Genomic DNA, 27,255 nt, shown 5'->3' on the forward strand with positions numbered 1-27,255 from the left:
TGGATATATGCCTAGGAGCGCTATAGCTGGGTCATATGGTAGATCAATCTCTAGCTGCTTTAGGAACCTCCACACTGTTTTCCACAATGGCTGGACCAGATTGCATTCCCACCAGCAGTGCAGAAGGGTTCCTTTTTTTCCACATCCCCGCCAACATTTATAATCATTTGTTTTCATGATGGTGGCCAATCTGACAGGAGTGAGATGGAATCTCAATGTAGTTTTAATCTGCATTTCCCTGATGACTAGTGACGTAGAACATTTTTTTAGATGCTTATATGCCATTCGTATTTCTTCCTTTGAGAACTCTTTATTTAGCTCCATAGCCCATTTTTTAATTGGCCTGTTTGATTCCTTATTATTTAACTTTTTGAGTTCTTTGTATATCCTAGATATTAATCCTCTATCAGATATGTAGCTGGCGAAGATTTTTTCCCATTCTGTAGGTTGCCTCTTTGCTTTTTTCACTGTGTCCTTTGCGGTGCAAAATCTTTGTAATTTCATTAGGTCCCAGTGGTTAATCTGTGGTTTTATTGCCTGAGCAATTGGGGTTGTATTCAGAAAATCATTGCCAAGACCAATATGTTGAAGGGTTTCCCCTACTTTTTCCTCTAGCAGTTTCAAAGTTTCCGGTCTGATGTTAAGGTCTTTAATCCATTTGGACTTAATTCTTGTGCATGGCGAGAGAGAAGAATCTATTTTCATCCTTCTGCAGATATTTATCCAGTTTTCAAAACACCATTTGCTGAAGAGGCTGTCTCTTCTCCAATGGGTATTTTTGGCATTTTTATCGAATATCAGGTGGCTATAGCTATTTGGGCTTACATCTGGGTCCTCTATTCTGTTCCACTGATCTACATGTCTGTTTTTGTGCCAGTACCATGCTGTTTTTGTTACTATGGCTCTGTAGTATAGGTTAAAATCAGGTATGGTGATACCACCAGCCTCTTTTTTGTTGCTCAGTATTATTTTAGATATTCGAGATTTTTTGTGATTCCAAATGAATTTTTGGATTGTTTTTTCTATTTCCATGAAGAAAGCCTTTGGAATTTTGATAGGGATTGCATTAAATGTGTAGATTGCTTTAGGTAAGATTGCCATTTTCACGATATTGATTCTTCCAATCCAGGAACAAGGGATGTTTCTCCACTTTCTAGTGTCTTCTGCAATTTCTCGCTTGAGTGTTTTAAAGTTCTCATTGTATAAGTTCTTTACTTCCTTGGTTAGGTTTATTCCAAGGTATTTTATTTTTTTTTGATGCAATTGTGAATGGGAGTGATTCTCTGATTTCATCCTCTGTGTGTTTGTTGTTAGCATATATGAAGGCTACTGATTTCTGTGTATTTATTTTGTATCCTGCTACATTGCTGTAGGTTTTGATCAGCTCTAACAGCTTGCTAGTAGAGTCTTTAGGGTCCTTTATGTATAGAATCATGTCATCTGCAAATAATGATAACTTGATTTCTTCCTTTCCAATTTGTATCCCTTTTATGTGTGTCTCTTGCCTTATTGCTATGGCTAAGACTTCCAAAACTATATTAAATAGTAGTGGGGACAGTGGACACCCTTGTCTTGTTCCTGATTTTAGTGGAAAAGCTTCCAGTTTTTCCCCATTTAGTAATATGTTGGCTGTAGGCTTGTCATAAATAGCCTTTATTATATTGAGATATGTTCCTTCTATTCCCAGTCTCTGTAGGACTTTTATCATGAAGGGATGTTGGATTTTGTCAAATGCTTTCTCTGCATCTAATGAGATGATCATGTGATTTTTGTCCTTCAACCCGTTTATGTAATGTATTACATTTATAGATTTGCGTATGTTGAACCATCCCTGCATCTCTGGGATAAAGCCTACTTGGTCAGGGTGAATGATCTTTTTGATATACTCTTGTATTCTGTTTGCCAATATTTTGTTGAGAATTTTTGCATCTATGTTCATGAGGGAGATTGGTCTGTAATTTTCTTTTTTTGTTCTATCTTTGCCTGGTTTTGGTATCAGGGTGATGCTGGCCTCATAGAAAGAGTTTGGTAGAATTCCTTCTTTTTCTATTTCCTGGAAAAGCTTAAGAAGCAATGGTGTTAGCTCTTCCTTAAAAGTCTGGTAAAATTCAGCAGTGAATCCATCCGGGCCTGGGCTTTTTTTAGTTGGGAGATTATTGATAACTGTTTGGATCTCCATGTTTGTTATAGGTCTATTTAAGTGATTAATCTTATTTTGATTTAATTTAGGTAGGTCATATAGATCAAGGAAATCATCCATTTCTTTCAGATTTTCATACTTTGTGGAGTATATGCTTTTATAGTATGTCCCTATAATTTTTTTGAATTTCTCTGGAATCTGTTGTGATGTTACCTTGTTCATCTCTAATTTTATTAATTTGTGTCTCTTCTCTCTTTCTTTTGGTCAGATTTGCTAAGGGTTTATCAATCTTGTTTATCCTTTCAAAGAACCAACTCTTTGTTTCATTAATTCTTTGGATTGTTCTTTTTGTTTCTATTTCATTAATTTCTGCCCTAATCTTTATTATTTCTTCCCGTCTACTACTTTTTGGTTTGCCTTGTTCTTCTTTTTCCAAGGCTTTAAGGCGAAGCATTAGGTCGTTTACTTGTGACCTTTCTAATTTCTTAATATAGGCACTTAAGGCTATAAATTTACCTCTTAGAACTGCCTTCATTGTGTCCCAGAGATTTTGGTATGTTGTGTTCTCATTATCATTTGACTCTATAAATTTTTTGATTTCCTTTTTGATTTCTTCATTGACCCACTCATCATTAAGTAGTGTATTGTTTAGTTTCCATGATTTTGTGTATGCTCTATAGCCTTTCTTGCTACTGATTTGTAGTTTAATTCCATTGTGGTCAGATAGAATGCAAGGAATTATTTCAATTTTCCTGAATTTGTTAAGATTTGCTTTGTGTCCTAATATATGGTCTATTTTAGAGAATGTTCCATGTGCTGCTGAAAAGAATGTATATTCTGCAGCCTTTGGATGAAATGTCCTGTATATATCTGTTAGGTCCATTCCTTCTATGACCTCATTTAGTCCAGATGCCTCTCTGTTTATTCTTTCCCTGGATGACCTGTCAATTGATGAGAGTGGGGTGTTAAAGTCACCCACCACCACTGTGTTTGGTGTTATCTGTGACCTTAGTTCTAATAATGTTTGTTTGACGAATTTGGGAGCCCCCATGTTAGGTGCATATATATTTAGGATTGTAATGTCCTCCTGTTGGAGTGTGCCCTTAATCAATATAAAGTGACCTTCCTTATCTTTCTTGACTAACGTCGGACTAAAGTCTACCCCGTCTGATATTAGGATAGCAACCCCTGCTTGTTTTCTAGGCCCATTTGCTTGAAACACCGTCTTCCAACCTTTCACCCTAAGATAATGTCTATCCTTTGTAGAAAGGTGAGTTTCTTGGAGACAACAAATTGTAGGATCCTGCTTTTTAACCCAGTCTGCAAATCTATGTCTTTTCGTTGGGGCATTGAGACCGTTGATATTAAGAGATATTATTGAAAGGTATGTGTTTATGTTTGCCATTTTGTGTGTGTGTGTGTGTGTGTGTTACTGGTTCTACCTGTGCTCTCTTCTGTTAACTGGTATTTGAGTATAGCTGGTTTTTTCTAGGTTCCTTATATGTGTGCTTTTCCTTTTGTTCAGCATGGAGGATTCTATCAAGTATTTTCTGTAGAGCTGGTTTTGTCTTCAAATACTCCTTTAACCTGCTTTTGTCATGGAATGTCTTTATTTCTCCATCTGTTTGAATGGATAACTTTGCAGGATAAAGTAACCTTGGTTGACAGTTGTTATCTTTCAGAACTTGGAATATATCACTCCAAGCCCTTCTGGCTTTAAAAGTTTGTGTTGAATAATCTGCTGTAATCCTGATGGGCTTGCTTTTGTAGGAAACTTGATTTTTCTCTCTAACTGCTTCCAATATTTTTTCTTTGGTTTGTGTGTTTGGAAGTTTAATTATAATGTGGCGAGGAGAGGTTCTTTCTGGGTTTTGTCTGGCTGGGGTTCTAAAGGCTTCCTGTATCTGTATTGGCACCTCTTTCCCAATTTGGGGGAAATTTTCCTCTATGATTTTGTTGAAGATGCCTACTATGCCTCTGGAGTGGATTTCTTCTCCTTCTATTATGCCCTGAATTCTTATATTGGATCTTTTCATAGTGTCCCGAATATCTTGAAATTCCCACTCATACTTTTCTATAAGTTTGTCTTTCTCTTTGTTGGACTGCATTAGGTCTGCCACCTGGTCTTCTAGCTTAGATATTCTGTCCTCTCCCTCATCCATCCTACTGGTGAGATTTTCTACAGAGTTTTTTATTTCATTAACTGTGTTCTTCATTGCTAGTAATTCTGACTGGTTTTTCTTTATTATTTCTATTTCCCTATTTATGTCTTGTATTGCCTTCTTTATTTCATTAAATTGGTGTCCTGCCTCTTCTTTGATTCCTTTGATTTCCTCTTTGATTTCTTCTTTGATTATTTTCATGTGTTCTTTGACCTCTTTGAACATATTTATAATTATTCTTTTGAACTCTTTCTCAGGTATTTCCTCTAACTCTTTCTCACTGGAGGACATTTCTGATGCATTAATACTTTTAGGTGGATTTATATCATCTTGCTTTTTAGTGTTTCTTGTGTTATAATGTATATATTTTTGCATCTTGGATTAAGTTAATGCTTGGATTTTCTAGCTAGCTGTGTATTCTTAGCTGTATCAATTGATTTGATGTAATATATTTTCAGGGTAGGACCTTAAGATATTAGGTGTGGCTCTTAAGACTCTCAGAGTATCTACAAAGATGTTCTTAGGGGTTGAGTTTCCCTGCTATAGGAGTATTCAAGCAGGCTGAGTGGAATAAAATACAGGTAGATTCTAAAATTTAACTAAACACTGTACACATTCAATCAAAAACAGCCCCGAGTATGTATGCAAGAGTAGTTATTATAATGGCCAGATCCTCTATCAACAAAGAGGTTTACATTTCTGGTTTGTTGAGGTATCCAAGTCAGCTTGTGACCAAGTGAGACCCTTCCCTGGTGCAATCCCAGTTACCTTGGGTGATTTTGGTCTCAGTCAAGTTGCTGCCTGGGTCGTCGGGCTGCTGTTCTGATTTCTGGAGCTGGGCACTTGCTTTTCCTACGGGGCAAACCGAGCCGCTGCTGGTGCCTCTGCTGATGTCGTAGCTGCCACCACTGGAGCCACCACCGCTGCTGAAGCTGCTGCTGCCGTGTCCACCTCCGCTGCTCCCCCCGAAGCCGCTGCTGCGGGATCTGCCGCCGCTGCCGCTCCTGGGTCTGCTGCTGCTGGGGCCGCTGGTACCGGTGCTGGAGCTGCTGAAGTTGCTGCCGAACTCTGCTCCTGCTTGGGTCCCGCCGTCAGCCCAAGTTGGCATGGCCGGTCCCGGGCCGCTGCTGTGTTCGCTGGAGCTGGGTTCAGGCATTGGGGTAGGGGAGGGGAGGGAGCCGCGGCTGCTCTGGTTGTCTCGCTGCTCCACGTGTGCTTCTACCTCGCGGTCTTCTCCTTCGCTGCTCGCTGCCGCTCTCCCCTCACGTTTCCCGAGTTGCGGAGAGCGTGGTGCGAGGGGAAATTTTCGCACCTAGCTTCTCCTGCGGTTGGCCGAGCTGCCGGAGCCGCCGTTCCCGCCTGTGCAGGCTCTGGATGCTCTATAACTCTTACACTTCTCTGCTGCCGCCTCAATTTCCTATACACCTCACTTTTTAGTAAAAGTGTGTATTCTGCTGAGTTTTTTTGGTCTTTTTCCCCCCTAGGCTGCTTTGGCGTAGTACCTACGCCGCCATCTTAACTGGAAGTCCTCGTGATACATTTTTATTAGACTAAAAGTTCTAGAAAAATGTTCAAACTGTTTAAATACAAACTGTTTTTTTTTTTTTTTAATTTTAGGACAGCAACATAGCACCCTTTGTGGCTTCCTCAAATCGGGTCTTCATAAAATTTCATGCCGAATATTCAGTGAATCCTTCAGGATTTCAGTTAACATGGGAGACCTGAAGAGAAAGCCGAGCTTCCTTGGCTCGTAGACTATGCTGAAACGCCATCAGACCCTACACTGGACACAGCTCTGCCTTTTCCATTCTGATTGGGTCCCGACAGGGGCTAAACTTCTGTGGCTTTTGCCAAAGCACAGGAAGTACAGAGAAAGAATGAATGTGGGTGATTCTGAATGCAGAGTGTAACTTCTTTTCTCTTTGCTGTACACACTGTTCTTTTAGATGATTTTATTTAAGGTTCTTTAAAGGGTTGAAACAGTTGTGGCTTTTCTGTTGTAAGTTTTTAAAAACTAAAAGTATAATAGATGCATTATTTTCACTGTGAATGGAAAATTGGTGGGAATAAACTTTATTCAGTTATGCAATTATGTGTCATTAATTTTGAACAAATTACAATTTGCTTTTTCAGTATGGCTTAACAGTAGAAGAGTTTGCTATGACTTTGGAACTCTGCTTCTTACCATTAGCTTTCCAACACAAGTTTTCCTGAAGGCCAAGTTGAGCCTTTTCACAACTCACACCTAGAAGCGTGCATGGTCTTGACTGTTGAATCTGACTGTGTATTCTCCACTCTATTATTCGTGGCTCCATACTACTGGAAAGAGAATCCTTTTTCTTTCTTTGTTCTCGTTCTTCCTTCCACATTTCTGTACACAAAGAATACTTCTTTTTCCCTTACTCATCTACTATATGTAGTTCAACTCAAAGTTATCACTGTGATCCTGCTCTGTCACTCACACTCTACCCAAATGTAGATGGGTCACAAGAAAGATGTGTTCATCATAGCTGGAAGACTGAAGTAGTTCAGAGATCAGAAATAGCTAGAGGATGGTTTACAACTTCAGAAGATGGGATTGCAGAGGATGTGTCCAGGGCCTGTAAACAGACAGCAAGAAGGATGTCTATGTCAGAAGAGAGGAATCCATCATTTCTAAATAGGAGCCTCCAGGGTTCCTAAAGTCTCCAGAGATCCATTTATTCTTAAACCATGTGACTAAAGTAAAAATAGCTAAGCATATTTACCACTGCACCATTTCCTCTCACGTATATCATACTTTATAGATATGGGTGTGTGTGTGTGAGTGTGTTCCTACTATATTCATTGCTTTTCTTGTGGCTATGACAAAATACCTGGCAGAAGCAACTTAAGTGTGAAAAGATTTATTTCTGCTTGGTGTCAGAAGGTTTCAACCCATTGTGTTGCAGAAGGCAAGCTTGGTGAAATGGCTGTAAAATCGGGAGCCTGTGCCAGGGCTTCTCACATTTCAGGCAACCAGTAAGCAGAGCAGGTGAGGTTAGGACAGGAAGAAAATATCCACAGAGACGACTTCCTCTAGCAAAGCATTCCATGACCTCCCAAAACAGTGCAACCATTGGGTTACTGAGTATTCAAACACATGAGCCAGTGGGAGACGTTAGACTCAAACCCTACCCTTTTTTGGCCTTTTCAAATATTTGTTTTAATTGATTCCCATCCCCCTTCTTACCTTCACTTCTCTCTCATTCCCAATTTCCTCCCCCCTGTATTTCCCTCCTTCTGTTTACAGATCATATGTATCCTGTTAGCCTCCCTCCACTTCATTTCTTAATGTTCTGTCTTTCATGTTGTTACTTCATAATCTGCACCTTGGCAATTTACTTTTGGGACAGATTTATAGGTTTTATTCACATTTCTCCCCCTACATATACATACTTATATATATTACAAGCTAAGGCTTATATATCAGAGGTAACATGCAGATTTTGTGTTTCTGAGTTTGAATCGCTTCACTTAATGATTCAATATGATCTATCCATTTTCCTGCAAAGTTCCTAAATTTGTTTGTCCATACTGCTGATCAGAATTCCATTTTGTGTATATGTACCTCATTTCCATTATCCATTCATCTGTCAGTGGACATCTAGGCCATTTCCAATTCTTAGCTATTGTAATCAACATACATGTGAAAATATCTCTGCAGGAGAAAGTGGCATCCTTAAAATATATGCCCAGGAGAGGTACAGATGGGTCATATGTGAAGTCTTTCTGAGAAACCTCCATACTGATCTCTCTAATGGCTACACTATTTTGTACTCTCACGAACAGTGGACAAGAGTTCTTCCTCCACATCCTTGCCAGAATTCCTTGTCTGTTTTCTGGTTGCTAGCCATCCTGACTGGGTAATATGGTATCTCAAGGTTGTTTTGATTTAATCCCCAAAGAATAGTGATTTTTATCATTTTTAAATACTGGTTGGCCATTTGTGCATATTCTTTTAAATATTTGTTCAGTTAGTTCATTAGCCCATTTAATGATTGATAGATTGATTTTTTTTCTGGTGTTTAATTTTTGCAGCACTTTGTAAACTCTGGTTATTAGCCACCTGTCTGAAGTATAGGTGGCAGAGATTTTTCTCCCACTCTGAAGGCTATTTGCTTTGACAATTATTACTTTTGCTGTGCAGAAGTTCTTAAATTTCATGTAGTCTCATTTGCTGATTCTTGGGGGCTTTTTATTGTGCTATTTGAGGTCCTGTTCAAAAAGTATATCTGGGGGCTGGAGAGATGGCTTAGAGGTTAAGTGCTTGCCTGTGAAGCCTAAGGACCCCGGTTCAAGGCTTGATATTCCAGGACCCACGTTAGCCAGATGCACAAGGGGGCACACACGTCTAGGGTTCGTTTGCAGTAGCTGGAAGCCCTGGCACGCCCATTCTCTCTTTCTCTCTTTCTCTCTCTCTCTCCTCTTTCTGTCTCTGTCTGTCGCTCTCAAATAAATAAACAAAAAAAAATTTTTTTTTTAAGTACATCCAGGATCATGATCCCTATTTCTTTCTCCAGTACTTTCTGTGTTTCTGCTTTTAGATTGAAGTCTTTGGTGCCTTTTGATCTGATATTTGTATAGGATAAGCAATATAATTCTTCTGCAAGTGGATATAAAAATTCCCTATACCCTTTGTTGAATAAGTTGTCTTTTTGCACTAAATATTTTTGGCCAGTTACACTTTTCTTTTTTGAAGTCTTTGGTGCCTTTTGATCTGATATTTGTATAGGATCAGCAATATAATTCTTCTGCAAGTGGATATAAAAATTCCCTATACCCTTTGTTGAATAAGTTGTCTTTTTGCACTAAATATTCTTGGCCAGTTACACTTTTCTTTTTTCAAAAAAAAAAAACCCTTAATATCCATTATGATGTAATTATTTACCTCTTGTAACTTTTCCTCTTGTCTCTTCACCAATGCATATGCATTATTTCCACCTTTGGACATTGACATCCAAAACATTACATTCTATGTATTGTGCATTTAGTATGAGAAAAGTCTTGCCATTCCCAATATTTTCAGTTAAACTTTAATTTATGTTTTCTCTTTCTTTTTTTATCTGCTTTTTTCCAACCTGATACTATAAAAAATGAGAACACAATAATATTTTGTCTTGAAAGGATTTATAATGAAATATCATCGAGTTATGGGAAATAAAGTCCCTACAAAGAGTTCTCCTATAGCCTCCCTGAAAATATGTATTCTGTAATATTTTATGATGTTTTAAGGAGACTCATACTCCAATCCTGAAATATAATTCTGCCTATTTTTATTCAGGTTAAACCAGAATTATATTTATTATCAAATATATTATTCTATTTTTGTCAAGTATAAACAAGGCACAGATCCATAGAACAAAGAATTACATATGTCAACCTGTCCTTGAGTAGGACACAGGTAACATTTCTCAATCTTAAGTGTACTTACATTGTGTGCACGTAGGTTTTTCCTCAAGTTCACCACTTCTCTCAGCACCACCATTGCTTGATCCTAGATTGGTAACACACTATGAATTAATAGGGATAAATATATAATCTTGCTCTTTGTCCCAAAAGCAAATTACCAAGGTGCAGATTATGGAGTAACATGAAGTGAGTAAGGGCTTTGTATGAAAGCAAGATGAGCACTGCATAGCTGTCAAAAAATAGACAATTTTATCTTAGTAAAATGTACCAAGAGTCATTTTCACTGAAAGACACTCTAGGGTATCCAGGAAGTGTGTGTATGCAATTTAAGACAGCAAGTCTGTATGTAATTTTAAAGTTGAGGGCAAGAGATATGGTTCAGTGGTCAAATGTGCTTCCTGCAAAAGCTTAGAACCTGAGACTGTTCAAGTTTAAATCTCCAGAATCCATTTATACAGCTAGATATAGCCACAAGTGCTTGTAATCCTAGTCCAGTAGGAGAGCAGAAACCTACTAAGTACAAAGGTTGGAAAACAAAAACAAAAAAAACAACTGGGAAGCTTCAGGATTAGAAAGACTCTGGCTCAAACCATAATGAGTGGAACAGTGATGAAGTGACACCCAGAATTCTGCTCCAGGCACTACAGGTGAGCGTACCCTACCACAGGCCAGCATATGGGGTGCTGTGAAGCAGTGTATATACCACATGGATACATGCACTAGTAAAAAGGAATATATTAAAGTTGGAATTTGTTAGAAAAAAAGAGACAAAAAAAGTATTTCAAGGTAGCAATCTAGGACATAGACAATATGTTTTTAATGAACTAGGGGATAGTCATCTTAAAGGGCAATATAATTTGTTGCAATTTAAATATGAAGTGTCCATGATAGCACCATGTGTTTGTGATGAAACCTCATACTTAACCCCCAGATTGTAGAGCTTTTGGGAGGTGGAACCTTGCTGGAGGAGGTTGATTAGCCCATTTCCAAACCCCGTAGTTAGAATATTTCCACCCAGGTATGACCAGATGAAAAGTTCCTATGAGTGCCATGCTTTCTCCATCACAAAGACACTTTCCCTTGAGTCTGTAAACAGAAATAAATCCCTTTCTCCCATAAGCTGCTTCTGGCTGGGAGTTTTGTCTCAGCAATGAGAAGGGAACCATGGCACAATTCCACATATAGCAAAAGGGAAATGGGTTCAGTGAGTTGTGAAGTAGTTCATCTTGGAAAACTCTAGCTCTACTCTTTTGAGTAAGACCTAGCTCCTTTTCTCCTTTCTTCTGCTTTACAATAATCAGTCATTTATAAATTCATCTAAACACTTACTATGTGACATGTACTAAGCACACTGAAAAAATGGAGAAGACAGTCACACAACTCCATCAACTAATGTCTGTTCTTCACAACACACCATTCCCGCTTCCATCTTGTCTTCTTTTCTGCATGAATCAAGGTACAGCCATCTATTCTTTTATCTCCCTTTCCTCTGTCCCTCCCATCATTGCGTCTGATCTCTTTCCTGTCCTGTCCTTATCTTTCTTGTCTTGACACATAGTCTTCTTATGTGGCTGATGTTGATCTCAAATTTGCTCTGTAGCCAGCCTATCTCAAACTCAAAATCCTCTGGCCTCAGTTCCCAGGTTACAGATGCATGCTCCCACACCTGGCCTAAATGTTCTTATATGGAAAAACTTGTGTTAAGCCAATTCCTCAGAGTAAGAGGCAAGGTACAATTTTGCTACTGCCAAAGTGCAATGCCCGGAGGCTTCACTGATAGGCATCAAAGCCTCAGGCAGGCAAATTGATACTGGTGTAGGTATTCTAGTCACTAAACTATTGATATACTCATAAATGTTGCTTTCAGGCCATAAGTGAATCCATGAAGCTGTAATGTAAAAGCAGTGGGGTTGGGGATGAAGTGAGAGGTAATCTTATGAAGGAAAACACTAACCCTCATGGTGGAGAAAACTGGTAGTCACCAATATCACAAAGAAACTAGTTTCATTTGATGCACTAGGAAAGCCATACTTACTACTTTAGTGGTATTTCTCCAAAAACCCATAACCTAAACCTAAGCACAAAGGAACATAAAACAAATCCACTTCCAAGAACATTCAAAACATCCGATCAGTGCTCTTAATGTCTAGTTCGAGAAAGCAAAAGGCTGTTACAGATTAGAGAGCTAAGGCAAGTGGGACCATCTTATTCGGAGTGTTTTAAACAGGAAAGTGCTTTCAAACTTAAGAGGAGATACTTTTATCCCACTAGTTCAGTGCACGCATGCGTATGTCTCTAGCATGTCTCTTTCTTGTCTACACACCCGTGGAATAATAAACCTGGCATCAACCCTTACTTCTTAGTATGAAGCTGTCTGTAAGAACAGGTTTTAGGCTGAGTGGCTCGGCTGTAACTGGGTGACAGACTGTCAAGAAGTTGGGAGGCAGAAGTCAGCAGTTTTGTCATAATTTAGAATTTGGTTGTCTTTGGAAGAGACACTGGCAGACAACAGGGAGCCACGATTTGAGGATCCGCAGATGCGAGTCTATATGACTTAACCCTGAGTCAGATTCCTATTGTTCAAGACCAAAACGTCAGGTGCAAAACTGCTAGGTAATAGACTTGACAAACTTTCAAGACCCGGGCAGTGAGGCGCCCGGCCTGGCCCGGCTTCTCGTCTAGCGGAGCTCCTGAGAGCGGCGGCCCGCCTCAGCCAGGCCTGCTAGAGGCCAGCTGCAGGGCGCCTGCGTGGCGAACTCTGGCGGGAGGAGAAACTCCAAGGAAAGAAGACCGGCGAAGAGTACTTTACACGCAGATCTCCCCAGCTACAACGCATCCTCAGTCACTACTACTTTTCCAGTCCCCGGGCTCCAAATCGCCCTATTTCCGCCCACAGAACTCCGCCCTTCAGCCAACCTACTGCGCATGCGCCCACGTTAGGACGCAAGCGCCCTCTCAGGTCCAGTTAGAGTCTCGCGCTGCAGGAGCGTGGGATTAGCTCGGCGTGTGGGCGGGGTCTCGACGCCGGGCCACGAGCGTGATTGGCCGGCCTCGGGTCCACATTCCTCTGTGGGTGGAGCCTCGCCCGCCAGCCACGTCCCGCAACCAGTTCTCCTAATTTGGGAAGTGTGGGGTTCGCCAGGGGCGTGGAGCAGGAGCGCGGGCCTGCGCGTGCGCCAAGCGCCGGGGCAGGGCGTGTCCCTGGTCGGTTCCCGTTGCGCCGGTGGCCGAGCGAGCGCATCCCAGCTGCCTGCGCTGCCCCCCGCGGTGAGTGCGCGCGGCCCGCGCGGGTGGGACCCCCTCCCCGGCGGCCCGTCCTCCAGCCCCGCCGGTGTCCACTCTCCACCCTGGCCGACCCTTCAGGTTCCCCCACCTTTCTCCCGTCGCCCACGTGCTTTGTTGTCATTTGCTACAGAACATGTCCAAGTCTCTGAAAAAGTTGGTGGAGGAGAGCCGGGAGAAGAACCAGCCGGAAGTGGACATGAGTGACCGGGGCATCTCCAACATGCTGGATGTCAGCGGCTTGTGTAAGTTCTCGGATGGAGCCCTGCCCCTGAGAGAGTTGGAAAGGTTTCGCCAACAAACTGCTGGTCCTGGGAGCAGATCCTGGAGTGCCTTAGATCTCGCCTCTCACTGCTTGCAAACATCCCTTGTCAGAAGCTAAGCTTGCAGCCACTTTGTTCTCAGTTCTGACTGGAAAACAGGATGAGAACCACCCAGGACCCTTGCTGGAGTCCCTTGTCAGCCGTTCGGGCAGATTGGTGGCTTTGGGTTGCATTTTCCCACACAGTTGCCTAATAGCCACTTAAGTTTTATTTGAAAATCATTTTTGACTCACCTTTCTCCTAATATACTCATTGTTCATAAACCAACAGTCCTCAAAAGCTATATAACCTGTAACAATTCTTGTGCACGGAGTATTTTTAACATCTCTGTTACTCTTTCCTGTGGCGTTCTTTTCCTCCGGTTTTGCCTGTTCACTGCACCCCAAGCTTGCATCTTGCCTCCATTTTCAATGTCCAGTTTAGTAGTCACTGTATTGCTTTCAAAGGTATCATTGAATAACATCTATTTTATTTTGTTGCTTTTCCTTAAAAATCAGAGATTACAAAGTCAGCATTCGTGTGGATGGTCATGAACTCCATTACCTGTTAGACACATGGAAATAGTTGGTACCATATGTGAACATCAGCTCAATAATGCCAGATTATTTTAAAGAAGCCCCTATCCAGAGTTTTATGTGAAATTTCTTGATTATTTAAAAATAGGATCTAATTACAATATTTGAAAGATAGTTTATAAGTGAAATAAAACACATCACCAAGCTGCACGTGACTTCAGTTTAGCCTTTCTTGTTAAACCCTTACTGATAATAATGCTTCAAGTTCCTTGCTGGATATAAAAGGCCTTTCTGCCTCTGACCACAAATATTTCTTTCGCGCCTTTGATATACTAGCAATATTGAATCAGTTTCCCTGACTGAACAAGAGCAGTCATACCTTCGTGTCTTTGCAATACTGTTTTCCCTCATCTCCACTCTTTTATCTGTCATCTTTTTATTTACCTGCCAAGAATGTGCTAGAACATCAGCCTTTATAAATGCAAGCTGACAGTGACTGCCCTTTGAAGTTGAACATGTGTGCTTCATGACCCAAGTCACATAGGTTTTAAATTTCTTCTTTTGTGTGTGTATGTATGTGTGTGTATGTATGTGTATGTGTGATGTATGGGTATGGGCATGTCATTACTGTGGCACACATGGTGTCAGAGGACAATCTCAAGGTGTATGCGCTCTCCTTCCTTTTACCTTGTGTGAGACAGGGTCTCTTGTTGCCACTGGAAAGTCCAGAGTAGCTGCACAGTATCTTTGGGATTCTCCTGACTCCACCACCCATTGCTGTTGGACGATTGATACTAATGTGCTCCACTTTTCATTCAGGTTCATGTGGGTGCTGGGATATAAACTGTGGTTGACAGGCCTGCAGAGCAAGCACCTCTAACTAGTGAGCTTTCTCTAGCCCCTAACTTATCTTTTTAACTTTCTCTTCTCTGGGTTATCAGGAGGACTAAAACTACACAGTATTCATGTTTGCATTCTTTATGGTAGTGCCTGTAACACAGTGGGTACCCCAGAATGTTTAAGGGTGAAGGAAAGAATGTAGGCTAAGTCTATGAGTTTATGAGAGCCAGTCCAGGATATGACGACAGAGAATTCGGAAGAGTATCCAAAAGACCTTAAAGAGGGTTGGAGAAATTGCTTAGTGGTTAAGGTGCTTTCCTGTGAAGCCTAAGGACCCATCTTTGACTCTCCACATCACATGCAGCCAGATGCACAAGATGACACCTGTGTCTGGAGTTTGATTGCAGTGGCTGGAGGCCATGGCATGCCAATTTCTCTGTCTTTCATAAAAATAAATAAATAAAAACCTTAAAGACTGTAGATAGCTTGGTAGGCATGAAATAAGCAGAGCAAATTTATTGTGAATCCATGCTTTGTACCTGGGTCACAGGTTGGTGTTGATGCTATTGTTACTTCTTGGCAAAAGGGAAGAGGGTGAAAAGAAGTTGTAGACAACTTACATCTGGTGCCAGTTGTGAAGAGTCCTACTATAAACTTAGATTTTGTACTGTTTCGCATCTCAATCTTTTTTTCCCCCCAAGGTAGGGTCTTGCTCTGTCCCAGGTTGATTTCTGGAATTCACTATGTAGTCTCAGGGTGGCCTTGAACTCACAGTGGTCCTCCTACCTTTGCCTACCAAGTGCTGGGATTAAAGGCATGTGCCACCAATCCCACCTGCAGCCTTCTTGATAGGTGTTGAGCTCTTGTAGTAAACATGACTGTGGTAGCTATAACAGAACACATGTTTCTGGCACTGAGTTGGCAGCTGAGGGTGCCTGGTTCTGTGATCATGTTCATTTGGGGGCCTGTGGTCAAAGAAGAGGCTGAGCAGCACTCAGCATGCCCTGATCAGTGTGACCTGCCTCTCATTTCCGCCTGCAGCGTCCTTTCCCCCTGGGCTGAAGTGTGAGCTTTCTTTCAGCAGAGCAGTTTTTTATTCGTCAGTTTTGGAAGGAGCAGAGCAGTTTTTTACTCCTCAGTTTTGGAAGAAGAGCCTCCATGGAATATTCACAATAGGGAAGACTGGTGTAGCTGTTTCATTTCAGCTCCCACTATCTCTGTGAAGCCTTGACTCTTATTACAGAAGAAAAGATAGCCACTTGCTTCCTGAAAAAAAAAAAAAGTTACGATATAACCCAGAGTGGTGAAAAGTAAGATCATTCTATAGCTTCTCAAAAGGATGGTTAAGAAAAAGTATTCATATCCTTGGAATGGTTGAAAGTAAATTTGGAAATTCCATCTCCTATGATATTGTTGGTAGGAGCAACTGCATTTGTTAACTCCCTGACCGCCACACTGGAAGGTTCTAGAATGCCCTTTAGAAGCATGCTTCTCAAGTGGAATTCAGTTACCACCTGTGCACTAGGTTAGAGGTGTAACTGTGTGGTAGAACTTATGCCTAGCATATACAAGGTCCTGAGTTTGACCCTCTTCACCACAAATTCTGTGTGTGTGTGTGTGTGTGTGTGTGTGTGTGTGTGTACATGTCATGGTATGTGGAGAGCAGAGGATAATTTTGGAGTGTTGGTTCTCACCTTCCACCTTCTTTTTCTTGTTCTTTTTTTTTTTTTTTTTTTTTCATGGTAGCATCTCACTCTAGCTTAGACTAACCTGGAATTCACTATGTAGTGCCAGTCTGGCATTGAACTCACTGCCATCCTCCTACCTCTGCCTCCTGCCCAGCACTGGGATTACAGGTGTGCGCAGCAGGGTCTCTTATTGTTTGCCACTTTCTCAGACTCACTGCTGGGGATTCTTCTGTCTCTGCTTTGCTTCTAGCCTGAGGCACAGTGGGATTACATCCATTTTCAAGATCTGAACTCAGGTCTTCCCCCACTTTACTACTGAGCCATCTCTCCAGGATCAAGAGAAAAATTAAGAGGGCAGTCAGTGGACCACTTGCTGTCAGAATACTTGGGTATGAGGTTGGGGAGTGACCGAGCTGGTGCAAACCACTGGGTATGTGGGACAAGAACAGTGACTAGGGCCCTTATCAGACAAGGGGGCAGGAAACCATGACCTGGGGACATTGTTAGCCAAGGAAGGGATAATGTCTGGGGTATTTCTTGAGGAATGTGGATAACCCACTTCCTTGTCTTTGTCACTATCCTGCTGTCTTTGGTGTCCTTCCAGTTTGGAAGCCTGTCCCAATCTAACATTCCAGCCTTTTGTTAATAATAAGAGACAAAAGTTAATTCCTTTATGTCATCTGTAGGGGCAGTGAGTTCTTACAAGAGAAGCTTGATAATACAGTCCATGGGGCTCCCTTCAGTGCAGGTGATGAGGAGACAGTTCCGTGTGGCTAGACGTGGCACAGTGGTGAGATTGATAGTGAACACTCTACATCAGTGTCAGTGAACCATGCTGTTGCGAGATGGTCTGGAATGAAATAGAGATGTCTCTCGTACCATCTGTGTATTGAGCTGGCTTCAGAGCAGTTGCTGGCAACATCTGTTATAGAGAAGGTGAGGAAGATGGGTTCTGCGCACCCCGTGAGAGGACAGAAGGAAGAATTGAGCTTCTTACCCTTGTCAACACCTATGACATCGAAACCAGGTGCAAGGGGAGGATGAGCACTCAGGTGCGAGGGATAGAGGGCTTGGGGCAAGAAAGAGAGGTCAGAGGGACATCAGTGTCAAGAGGACATTTTGGGATCCAGGAGAGAGTTTTAAGTTTTTGAGAGTGCCTGTTGGGATGGCAATGTACTTATCCCTGGATGATTTAGGGTAAGGGCTAAGGAAAGAGGGGGCCCAAGGAATAGTTCTGATTCTGGCTAAGGCAAGTGGGACGAGACGGGGCCATTTAGAAGTAATCAGGGAAAGACAGAAACCATGAGTTAATGTTAGAGTTTAGTATTGTAAGCCAGCATCAGACAGGGGAGCCTATTAGTTTGAATCTTTGTTTATATTATAGTTATATTTTTCATACTGGGTGATTAAGACCCTGTAGGCTGCCAGAATTATATATTTTGGAAGTCAATAATGGTGCTGTAAGAGAGGACTTTTAGGGACCTGTGAGGAGTTCTATGACTCTCAGCATTGTCATCTGCTAGGATAAGTCAAGGCCATGCTGACCAAGTAGCCCTTTCTCTTTTGGGAAGCCTGCAGGACTGATTTTCCTCCGATGTCACTCTCCTGTTGCAGATACACTGACTTGGAATTCATCTCTGGGTCTCCATATACTCTGATCAAGAAGACAGGTAACTTAGGGCTGGAGAGATGGCTTAGCGGTTAAGTGCTTGCCTGTGAAGCCTAAGGACCCCGGTTCGAGGCTTTGTTCCCCAGGTCCCACGTTAGCCAGATGCACAAGGGGGCGCACGCGTCTGGAGTTCGTTTGCAGTGGCTGGAAGCCCTGGCGCGCCCATTCTCTCTCTCTCCCTCTATCTGTCTTTCTCTCTCTGTCTGTCGCTCTCAAATAGATAAATAAAAAATTAAAAAAAAAGAAGACAGGTAACTTACCAGAAGCTACAGGTTAGCAAGTATCCCATCATCTCCTGTGGCCTTTTGTTTGTTTGTTTGTTTTTTCTTCTTCTTTTTTTTTTTTTTTTTTTGGTTTTTCGAGGTAGAGTCTCACTCTGGTCTAGGCTGACCTGGAATTAACTATGTAGTCTCATGGTGGCCTCAAATTCAAGCTGATCCTCCTACCTCTGCCTCCCAAGTACTGGGATTAAAGGCATGTGCCACCACACCTGACACCTGTGGCCTTTTGACCTGGGAGCAGGAACCAGAATATTGATTATCCTTTTAACTCCAGTGTTTCCAATTGATTTTGGCTTCTACACATGGTTATTAATCACTCAGAGAGACTGTACGTATCTGATTAGTGAAATAGATTAGTTAGAAAAGGTGCAGAACATACCTGTTTAGCAGAGCAGATGTCGATAGAGAATGTGATAATAGTTTAAAGTCATTTTGATTAATATTTGTCAGGTGACAGTGTAAGCTATATCTGGGTCATAGAAAGCATACATACCCTATCTTTTAAGTATCTGTCAGTTATAAGTATAGGCAGAACATTTTAGTAGCCCTGAAAAAATATTTTACCAATTATTTTATCAATAACATTAAGCCAATTGATTTAATCTAAAAATCGTATGCCAGGAAAAAGAAAAGACAGTATAAAAACTTGGCATCTGTGTTTGAAAACAACTTTGGCTCCTCTGTATACCAGCTACCCCCCCCCCCCAAACTAGAAGCAGAACAGCAATTTAATATTACTTTTCTAGGGCAGGAAACACGTCTTAAGTATTAATATCTCTATAAGCAATGAACTTAATATACCAGAAATGAAACAATTAATTAAGTGAAACCTTGACTGAGACTGATTATAGATAGCTCAAGCATAACATAAAACCTGGTCATTGTTGAGTTAAGCAAGCCCAATTTTAACATACATTAGAGACAATATGACAGACACAAAGTAATTTTTTTAAATAAGTACCTTTTACCACTGAACAATTTTAAGGCTTAACTAAAGAAATATTTGTGACTGTTACATGAAGCTTAGACAAACTATATTAACATTGTTTGTATGCAGTGGGGAGCTGTTTTAGTTTTTCTAAGAACAAAATCACAATAAGTCACTTTTGTTTGTTTGTTTTTATTTTTCGAGGTAGGGTCTCACTCTGGTCCAGGCTGACCTGGAATTAACTCTGTAGTCTCAGGGTGGCCTTGAACTCATGGTGATCCTCCTACCTCTGCCTTCTGAGTGCTGGGATTAAAGGCATGCGCCACCATGTCCGGGGTAAGTCACTTTTTATAAGTTAAATTATAAACTCCATGATAATCACCCAGCAAACCTAGCATGAACAAGACAAGAATCATCTTAAAATTAGAGTTTTAGCCAGGCATGGTGATGTATGCTTATTGATAGCCAAACATCACAGACTTTGTATAAACCAAATTACAATATTCTAATATCTGGAAAAGTCTGATATAAACAAAAAGTCACATATTTAAGGCACATGAGGCTGCAGAGAGTAAACTATGAACAAAAGATCTGCTAACAGAATTGAAAATAAATCTATATATGTGGTAACATTTTTGGCTTAAATATGAAGACATGAAAATTTTTTCAACTTTTAAAGCATGTCAGAATTGGGATATTTTAATATTATATGTGTGTGTGTATATATATTGCCTGTGAAGCCTAAGGATCCCGGTTCGAGGCTCAGTTCCCCAGGACCCACGTTAGCCAGATGCACAAGGGGGCATACGCATCTGGAGTTTGTTTGCAGTGGCTGGTAGCCCTGGCATGCCCATTCTCTCTCTCCCTCTCCTTTTCCCTCCCTCTCTCTCTCTCTCTCTCTCTCTCTCTCTCTCTCTCTGTCTCTCTGTCTGCTCCTTTCTCCCTCTCTCAGTCACTCCCAAACAAATAAATAAAAAATAAACAAAAAAAATTTAAAAAAAAAGAGTAAGTGAATCTTATTTTTTTCTTGCTTATGATCTTAATAACTTTCAGTGTTAAGGGGGACACTTAACAGTAAAAGTTGGCTATGCCATCTAGTACAGTGGGCTTGGCTTCCACAATAAAATGGCACTGCTCAGAACAGAAATCACTCTGCAGCCTTAGCACTGTGAGCCACGTACATACTCATACACCCACATTCATTTTAAGTGCACTTTTCATATAGACTCCGGACCATTTTCCCCTCATACATTCATTCAGAATCTATGCATTTCTATTTAAAATTTTTATTCTGTTTACAACTCTGGAGGCCAAAATCAAACCTTGTTACTAGGCAGGGGTCAGGAGAGGCTGAGGGAGCTGGAGGAGCCGGAGGAGCTGTTGGGGTCAGGTCATCTATGGTGTCTGGATCAAAAGCAGAGGGTGAGGACAAGTATGGGGTGGGGGTTGAATGAGAGCACATTCCTGAGACCTTGGCTAGAAGGACCTGGTGATTAGAGCAGGTAGAGCAGAGAGAAGGCCGTGCAGGCAGAGTTAAAAATGCTTGGCTATAGGGTATTTCAGACCATCTGCCTGTACATTGGCAGAAAAATTCTAAATCAGTGTGAATTTGGAAATCAAAAATACCATGTTCAGGCCATTTGGACCCATTGTCCAGCATATGTTATGGCCAGGCAGGTTTGCAGAGAAAGATGTCATCTAAGAGTTGTAGAGGCTTTATGTTCTGAAGGAGACAGAGCAAGAGCAAAACAAGGCTGAGAGAGATGATTCAGGGCTTAAGCTGGTCTTATGCAGAACACCAATATGACCCCCTGCCCCATTAGGGTGAACAGGTCCTCTACCTCCCACTATGGCAGAGGCCGTACAGGTTGCAATGCTAGCTTTTCAGCCTGTTAGTGGGCAAGGCGGGCAACTGTGCTCCCTAATGAGTAAGCAAGTGGCTGGCAGTGAAAGATGAGAGCCCAGGAGGAGGAGGGAGAAGAGGAAGGGAGACAGTATCCTGAGATGGTGCAACCGAACCAAAAGGCGTCCCTTAAGGTACTGTAGACCAGATATCAAGAGACCCAGAGGTGTCCAGGGTGCATCTTTCTTGAGACCTGAGATTGGGTCCCAGAAGCCGATGAGGGGTGTAGCCTGGCATGCCAGCATGGCTTCCATGAGGAGGGATTAAACGCGAGGGCAGGCCGACCCGAGAGGGACACTTACTGAGAAGAAGGGAGTAGATGAAGAAGGGAAGAAGAGCGAGGCCAAATTGTGGTGGGTATGGAAGCTGGTATCAGGAGCTATCTGAAGGCTCCAAAGCCTTCAGAGGGTCAGTAGCAGCTTTGGTGGTCTGGTCAGGGGAAAGGAAGTCTGGCTGCCCGAGAGGGCAACCAGAAGCTGCCTGTCTGCATCAAGACACCAGATGTAAGGTTTGGGAGTGACTAAGACCATGCAAGCCACTGTACGGCAAAGATGAAAGCTTTTATTCAAGCTGCCAGGGCTGACTCACAAGAGAGCACAGCCTACTTGAATTTTCAGATAGTGGGCTTTATAGTACTTTTTCAGTTGGGGGGAGGTGAGGAACAGAAAAAGCTGAATAAGAAAAGTTCCTTTAGGAGACAGCTAAGATAGCCAGGGTGTGACACCAGAATAATGACCAGGTGACTTATGAGACAAGGTGGGTGGGCAGGAAACCATAACCTGGGGCCAGTGTTAGGCAAGAAAGGGATGATGGCTGGGCAGTTTCTTGAGGAATGTGGATAATTCACTTCCTTATGTCTGTGTCGCCATTCTGCTGTCCTTGGTGACTCCATTTTAGGAGCCTGTCCCAACCTAGCAGTTATTAAGTTATAAGTATATTGTTATTAAGTATATTGGAAGAATTCTCATGTTCTTTCACTTATATAATTTTCCCTGTGATTATGAAGTTTTATGGTAATATCCATATATTAAACAAAGGGAACATAAGATTAATTCTTGCATTGTGAATTCTCCTTTAGTTTTATTTACTTTAGGCAAGTGCCTTAACCACTGAGCTATTTCCCAGCTCATATTTACTTTCATTTCTTAAACCACAACCACAAACTTCAGCCTTGATGATAAGGATTTGCATTTCTTTGAAGCACATGAAATAGTATTTGGGCTTGAAAGACTTGAGTCTTATGATGAAAACATGACACTTTGCCATGCCCTAAGTTACATTTGAAAGATGCTGTAAGTTTATGTGCCAAAGACTTTCTGATGGGAAAAACTTCTTGGGCTGTAAACAGATATGCGACAGCTTCTATAGTGCTGTTCTAGCCCAGCCAGTCTGATTTTAGGGACATTCTGATCCTACCCTGAGGGGTTCTTAGAAGCTAGGCCATGGGAATTGGATAGAATGGTTTCAGGGTCTGCTGCTTAAGACTAGCCTTAAGGAAGCTACTTTTGGTAAATAGGACCAGCTTAATGTTAATTGCAGTAATGTACCTTAAATGTTAAATACATTAATATGAATGTCCACATAGAGGCAATAAACTATGCAGCATAGTTCCTTCTCTGCACCAAGCACTTACCTTGGGTAATTAGACCAGGGTAAAGCATTCAGGTCATAGGTTAGTGTTTTGCCTGTTGCTGATTACAACATAGACTGTTTGGCACATTTGTCTGATTGATCTCGATAGCTATTCTAATTGTTATTTAATCAGTTTTCCCTACCTGACATGTAATCTGAAAACATTATAATTCCTAACATAATGCTGCCCCTTTTGATCTTTCATTTTTTTTAAAAAAATGTTTATTTACATATTTATTAGAGGCAGAGAGAGGGAGAGAGAGAATGGGCATGCCAGGGCCTCTACCCACTACAAATGAACTCCAGATTCGTGTGCCACTATGTACATCTGGCTTACGTGGGACCTGAGAATTGAACATGGGTTCGTAGGCTTCTCAGGCAATTGCCTTAACCACTAAGCCATTTCTCCAGCCCTTTTCTTTCTGTTTTAAATATTTTTTTAATTTATTTCCAAGGAGAGAGAGAGGGAAGGGAGAATTGGCAATGCAGGCCTCCTAGCCACAGCAAATAAACTCCAGGCACACGTACCACTGTGTGCATCTGGCTGAATGTGGGTACTAGAGAATTGAACTTGGGTTGTTAGGCTTTGCAGGTAAGTGCCTTAACCACAGAGCCATCTCTCCAGCCCCACTTTGGTCTTCCTATCAACAGCAAGAACAAAAAAAACAGGCTGGAAAGATAGTTCAACATTTAAGAGTGCTTCAGATGCAAGCAGGAGGGCCTGAGGGGTCCAGAGACCACCTGAATTTGATTCTCCTGTACCCATGTAAAGAAGTGGGCATGGCAATACACGTCCATAATTCCAGTCCTGTGAGTTGAACAGAACGTGGGATCACTGGGGCTTGTGGAAAAGCAAGTTCCAGAACCAGGGAGGAATTGTTGGAGGAGGACACCTGATACTCTTTTCTAGCCTCCACTCATGTGCAGGACATGCATACATACACAGGCATACACTACACACATCACACATGTGCACACACAAAAACAAATAAAAGTAAAACACAGTTTTCTGCTTTGAAACCTTCCCCATCCCTAGAAGCATAACCAGGGAAACTTTTTTTTTGAGGTAGGGTCTCACTCTAGCTCAGGCTGACCTGGAATTCACTATGGAGTCTCAGGTGGCCTCGAACTCAGGGCAATCCTCTTACCTCTGCCTCCCGAGTGCTAGGATTAAAGGCGTGAGCCACCACGCCCAGCTTCTTTTGCCAGTTTTATTTACATTTCTTATATCTTTTTCTTTCTTTTTTTTTCTTGTTTTTTTTTTTTTTTTGAGGTAGGATCTCACTCTTGCTCAGGCTGAACTGGAATTTACTATGTAGACTCAGGGTGGCCTCGAACCCATAGCGATCCTTCTACCTTTGCCTCCTGAGTGCTGGAATTAAAGACGTGCGCCACCATGCCTGGCTATTATCTATGTTTTTAAAAAATATTTTCCAAGTTTATTATCCTGGGTGTTCAAACCTTTAGCATTTCTTTTTAGGTTAGATTAAAATGTCCAGATAAATCTCTAAAGAATTGCAAGCTCTGGAAGGAGTAGTCTTTCTAAAGGACCAGGCTGAATTGTCAGCCAGCATAATCACAGGTCACCTAGAAGGCCTGTTAGTCCTGAGGGGTCCTCCGGTTAGGAATGCGTTTTGCCTGAAAGGTCAAAGAGCTTGGTGCAACTGTGACTTTAGCTGTCAGCTTTATTAAAAGCTTAAATTGTTTATATCTCCAAGTGCATATATTGACAGCTTCCTGTGTGGAAAAAGCACCTGGACCGCAGAAGCTCTTTTTCCTTTCCTCTCCCCTGCTGACGCCTTCGCCCCTTGTCAGGCGGTGCTCTTGAAAGGAATCCTAGTGTCACCTCCTCCGTGAAGCTCTTCCCTTAGCCTAACTTTTAACCCATGTCTCCTCCAACCTGGCAGAGGGACATCTTCTGAACTCTCTTGTCTGTACTTTGTATAGCACCTGCAAAGAGTTGGAGGAAAAATGCTCTTGCTTTCAGTTAAGGATTTAGGGTTGGAATTGTAGACAGTATAGCCTGAGAGAAGGAATCTTGTTTCCTCTGAAGGGGTTTTTCTCTCAGATAACCATTTGGAACAAAGATAGAAATGACATTTTCTTTCTATTTTATAATGTTAAACAATGAAATTCCCTATCAATATAGGAAATAAAAATAAAGAAAGCCAGGTGTGGTGGTGCACACCTTTAATCCCAGCACAGAGAGGCAGAGGTAGGAGGATCGCCATGAGTTCGAGGCCACCTTGAGACTACAGAGTAACTTCCAGGTCAGTCTAGCCCAGAGTGAGAGCCTACCTCCAAAAACCAAAAAAAGAAAAAAAAGAAAAAGAAAAAGTGTGAAACTTCAGTGCATCTGAGCTAATAATGGCCTTTTGGCTTCAGTTGGCTGTGACTGACTGACTGACTAGCTGGCTGGCTTTCTTCCCTTTTCCCTCCCTTCCCCTTCCTCTTTTCTTCATTCCTACCTTCCCTCCCTCCCTCCCTTCCCGCCTGCCTCTTCCTCTCTTCCCTTTGTCCCCTTCTACTTCCCTCCCTCCATTTTGCCTCTCTTCTCCCACCTTTCCTTCCTTTTTGAAGGGGTCTTCTGACTCTCTAGCCCAGAGTGGCCTCAAACTCATGATCCTCCTGCCTCAGTAACCCCATGTGCCACCATTGCTGGCTGCAGTTGCCTTTTCTATAAGCAAGTTTTAAAAAAATTACTAGATGAGTGACTGGGGCAAGTCATTTTATGCCTCAGGTTCCTCATAGTTAGAATGAGAACAGTGAGCGTCCTAACCTCCTAAGATCTGTAAGGTAGCTACTGTCCCGCCTGACATGTTAGTACTAGTGCTTGCTGTTACTTTGAAAGCTATTAGGTTTATAACTATCTTGTGATTTTGTAAAAAAATTGAAAGCAGTGTTTCTTTGTTCCTTGGAAGTCTTGCAATCATGGTGCTTGTCCACTGGTCTCATTTGCTCACCATCAGGACACCCTGCTGCCTCCTTCCCCACTGGTGCAAAACTTGCAGAAGTTAGATGGCCATGCACAGTATGTTGGGCAGGAGCATCTCTTGCCTCACACTGGCAAGTTCACAACTGTGGACGGTGTGGGGAGGGCTAGAGAGACAGTAGGCCCTCACAGGGCTCAGGTTCTATTGCGAATAACAGATGCATAGTAGAAAGTGTTGGAAAAATTCCAATTTTTAGTTAAAATACCATATGCTATGTAATAGCTACTTAACGAATGCATTTTTCTTTTCATGCTGGGCACTACTTAATCCAAGTGTCTTTGGGACTTTCCTCTATATTTAGTTTTTGTACAGTGATAAATTAGTGTTTGCTGTGTGAATAAAAACTGTAAGGTGCATATGATAGACTTTCCATAAAAAGCCAGTAACCCACTGCTTTGCCATTGTGACCAACTATTATTAGGAGAATCAGGGCTAGAGTTGGCATGAACAGCAAGTGAAAACCATACCTTGAGTCGACTTACACAAATTTCCATGAGCTTGCTTGAAAAAAAGCCTGATCTCTACATGAGACCTACTTTTACCCAGCAGAAGCTAGAAGGAATTTGGTTTCCTATGAAGGCCTTTTCCTTCTTAGACTATGACTTCACAGGTGGACTCATTTTTTCATTTATCAAGACAGAAGAGTGTGATGCTGTGGTGGAGGGCTGATCCTTCCCTGTCGGCTATCTGACCAGGAGGGGTCAGTGTTGAACTGTTTGTGTTTCTCCGGAGAGTTTCTCACAGAACCGGAGGCACTGTCTCCCAGAGGTCAGCTGCCACTTCTGCAGTTGGTCTGTACTCACTTGGCTGTTCCCTCTTGTTCCCATATCCCCAAATCCTTATGTCCCTCTTATCTGTCCCTCAAGTTGCTTGTCACATATGCCTGCAACTCAAGATGTTATAGTTTAGGAACCAGGGATGAGGAAGTACGTGTGGCATTTGTCTTTCTGTGCTAGTGGTGTGAGTTCACTTAGTATGATCTGTTTCGAAGTCCATCCATTTTCCTACAAATTTCATTATGTCATTTTCCTTACTGCCAAATAGAATTCTACTGTGTATCGGTATAACACCCTCCTCATCGATTTGTCAAACAATGGGTATTTGGGTTGATTCCAGTTCTTAGTGATTCTGAATTGAGCAGCTATAAACATGGTTGAGTAAATAACTCTTCAGTAAGGAGTGGAGCCTTTAGTGATAGATTCTGCTCAGTAGAGGAATGACTGGATCAGTTGGTATCCCTATTTCCATCGTTTTCAGGAATCTCCTTATTGATTTCCATAGTGGTTGTACAATTTTGCACTCCCACATAAGTGACTGAGTGTTCCTCTTTCTCCACAACCTCACCAGCATTTATTGTCAGATGATTTTTTTTTTTTTAATGATTGTCATCCTTTCTGGAATAAGGTGAAATCTCATAGCTATTTCAATTTGCATTTCTCTAACAGTTAAAGATGTTGAACATTTTATTA

General features: G+C 41.8%; 2 protein-coding genes across 5 annotated transcripts in view; both read left to right on the forward strand.

The window, feature by feature from the left end:
* Cubn (cubilin) overlaps nucleotides 1-6,391 on the forward strand; it is a 255,894-nt gene extending 249,503 nt beyond the window's left edge. The window contains exon 67 of the mRNA XM_045135128.1: nucleotides 5,920-6,391. Coding sequence (XP_044991063.1) covers nucleotides 5,920-6,027 — 108 coding nt within the window. The 3' untranslated portion in view covers nucleotides 6,028-6,391. The remainder of the gene's footprint in view (nucleotides 1-5,919) is intronic.
* A 6,482-nt stretch (nucleotides 6,392-12,873) lies between these two features.
* Nucleotides 12,874-27,255, forward strand: part of Rsu1 (Ras suppressor protein 1) — a 224,164-nt gene continuing 209,782 nt past the window's right edge. For all 4 annotated transcript variants that reach the window (XM_045135296.1, XM_045135298.1, XM_045135297.1 and 1 more), the window contains exons 1-2: nucleotides 12,874-12,999; nucleotides 13,148-13,259. In XM_045135296.1, coding sequence (XP_044991231.1) covers nucleotides 13,151-13,259 — 109 coding nt within the window. In that variant the 5' untranslated portion in view covers nucleotides 12,874-12,999; nucleotides 13,148-13,150. The remainder of the gene's footprint in view (nucleotides 13,000-13,147; nucleotides 13,260-27,255) is intronic.

The sequence above is a fragment of the Jaculus jaculus genome, chromosome 15 (genome assembly GCF_020740685.1).
Source record: "Jaculus jaculus isolate mJacJac1 chromosome 15, mJacJac1.mat.Y.cur, whole genome shotgun sequence".
Taxonomy (NCBI): domain Eukaryota; kingdom Metazoa; phylum Chordata; class Mammalia; order Rodentia; family Dipodidae; genus Jaculus; species Jaculus jaculus.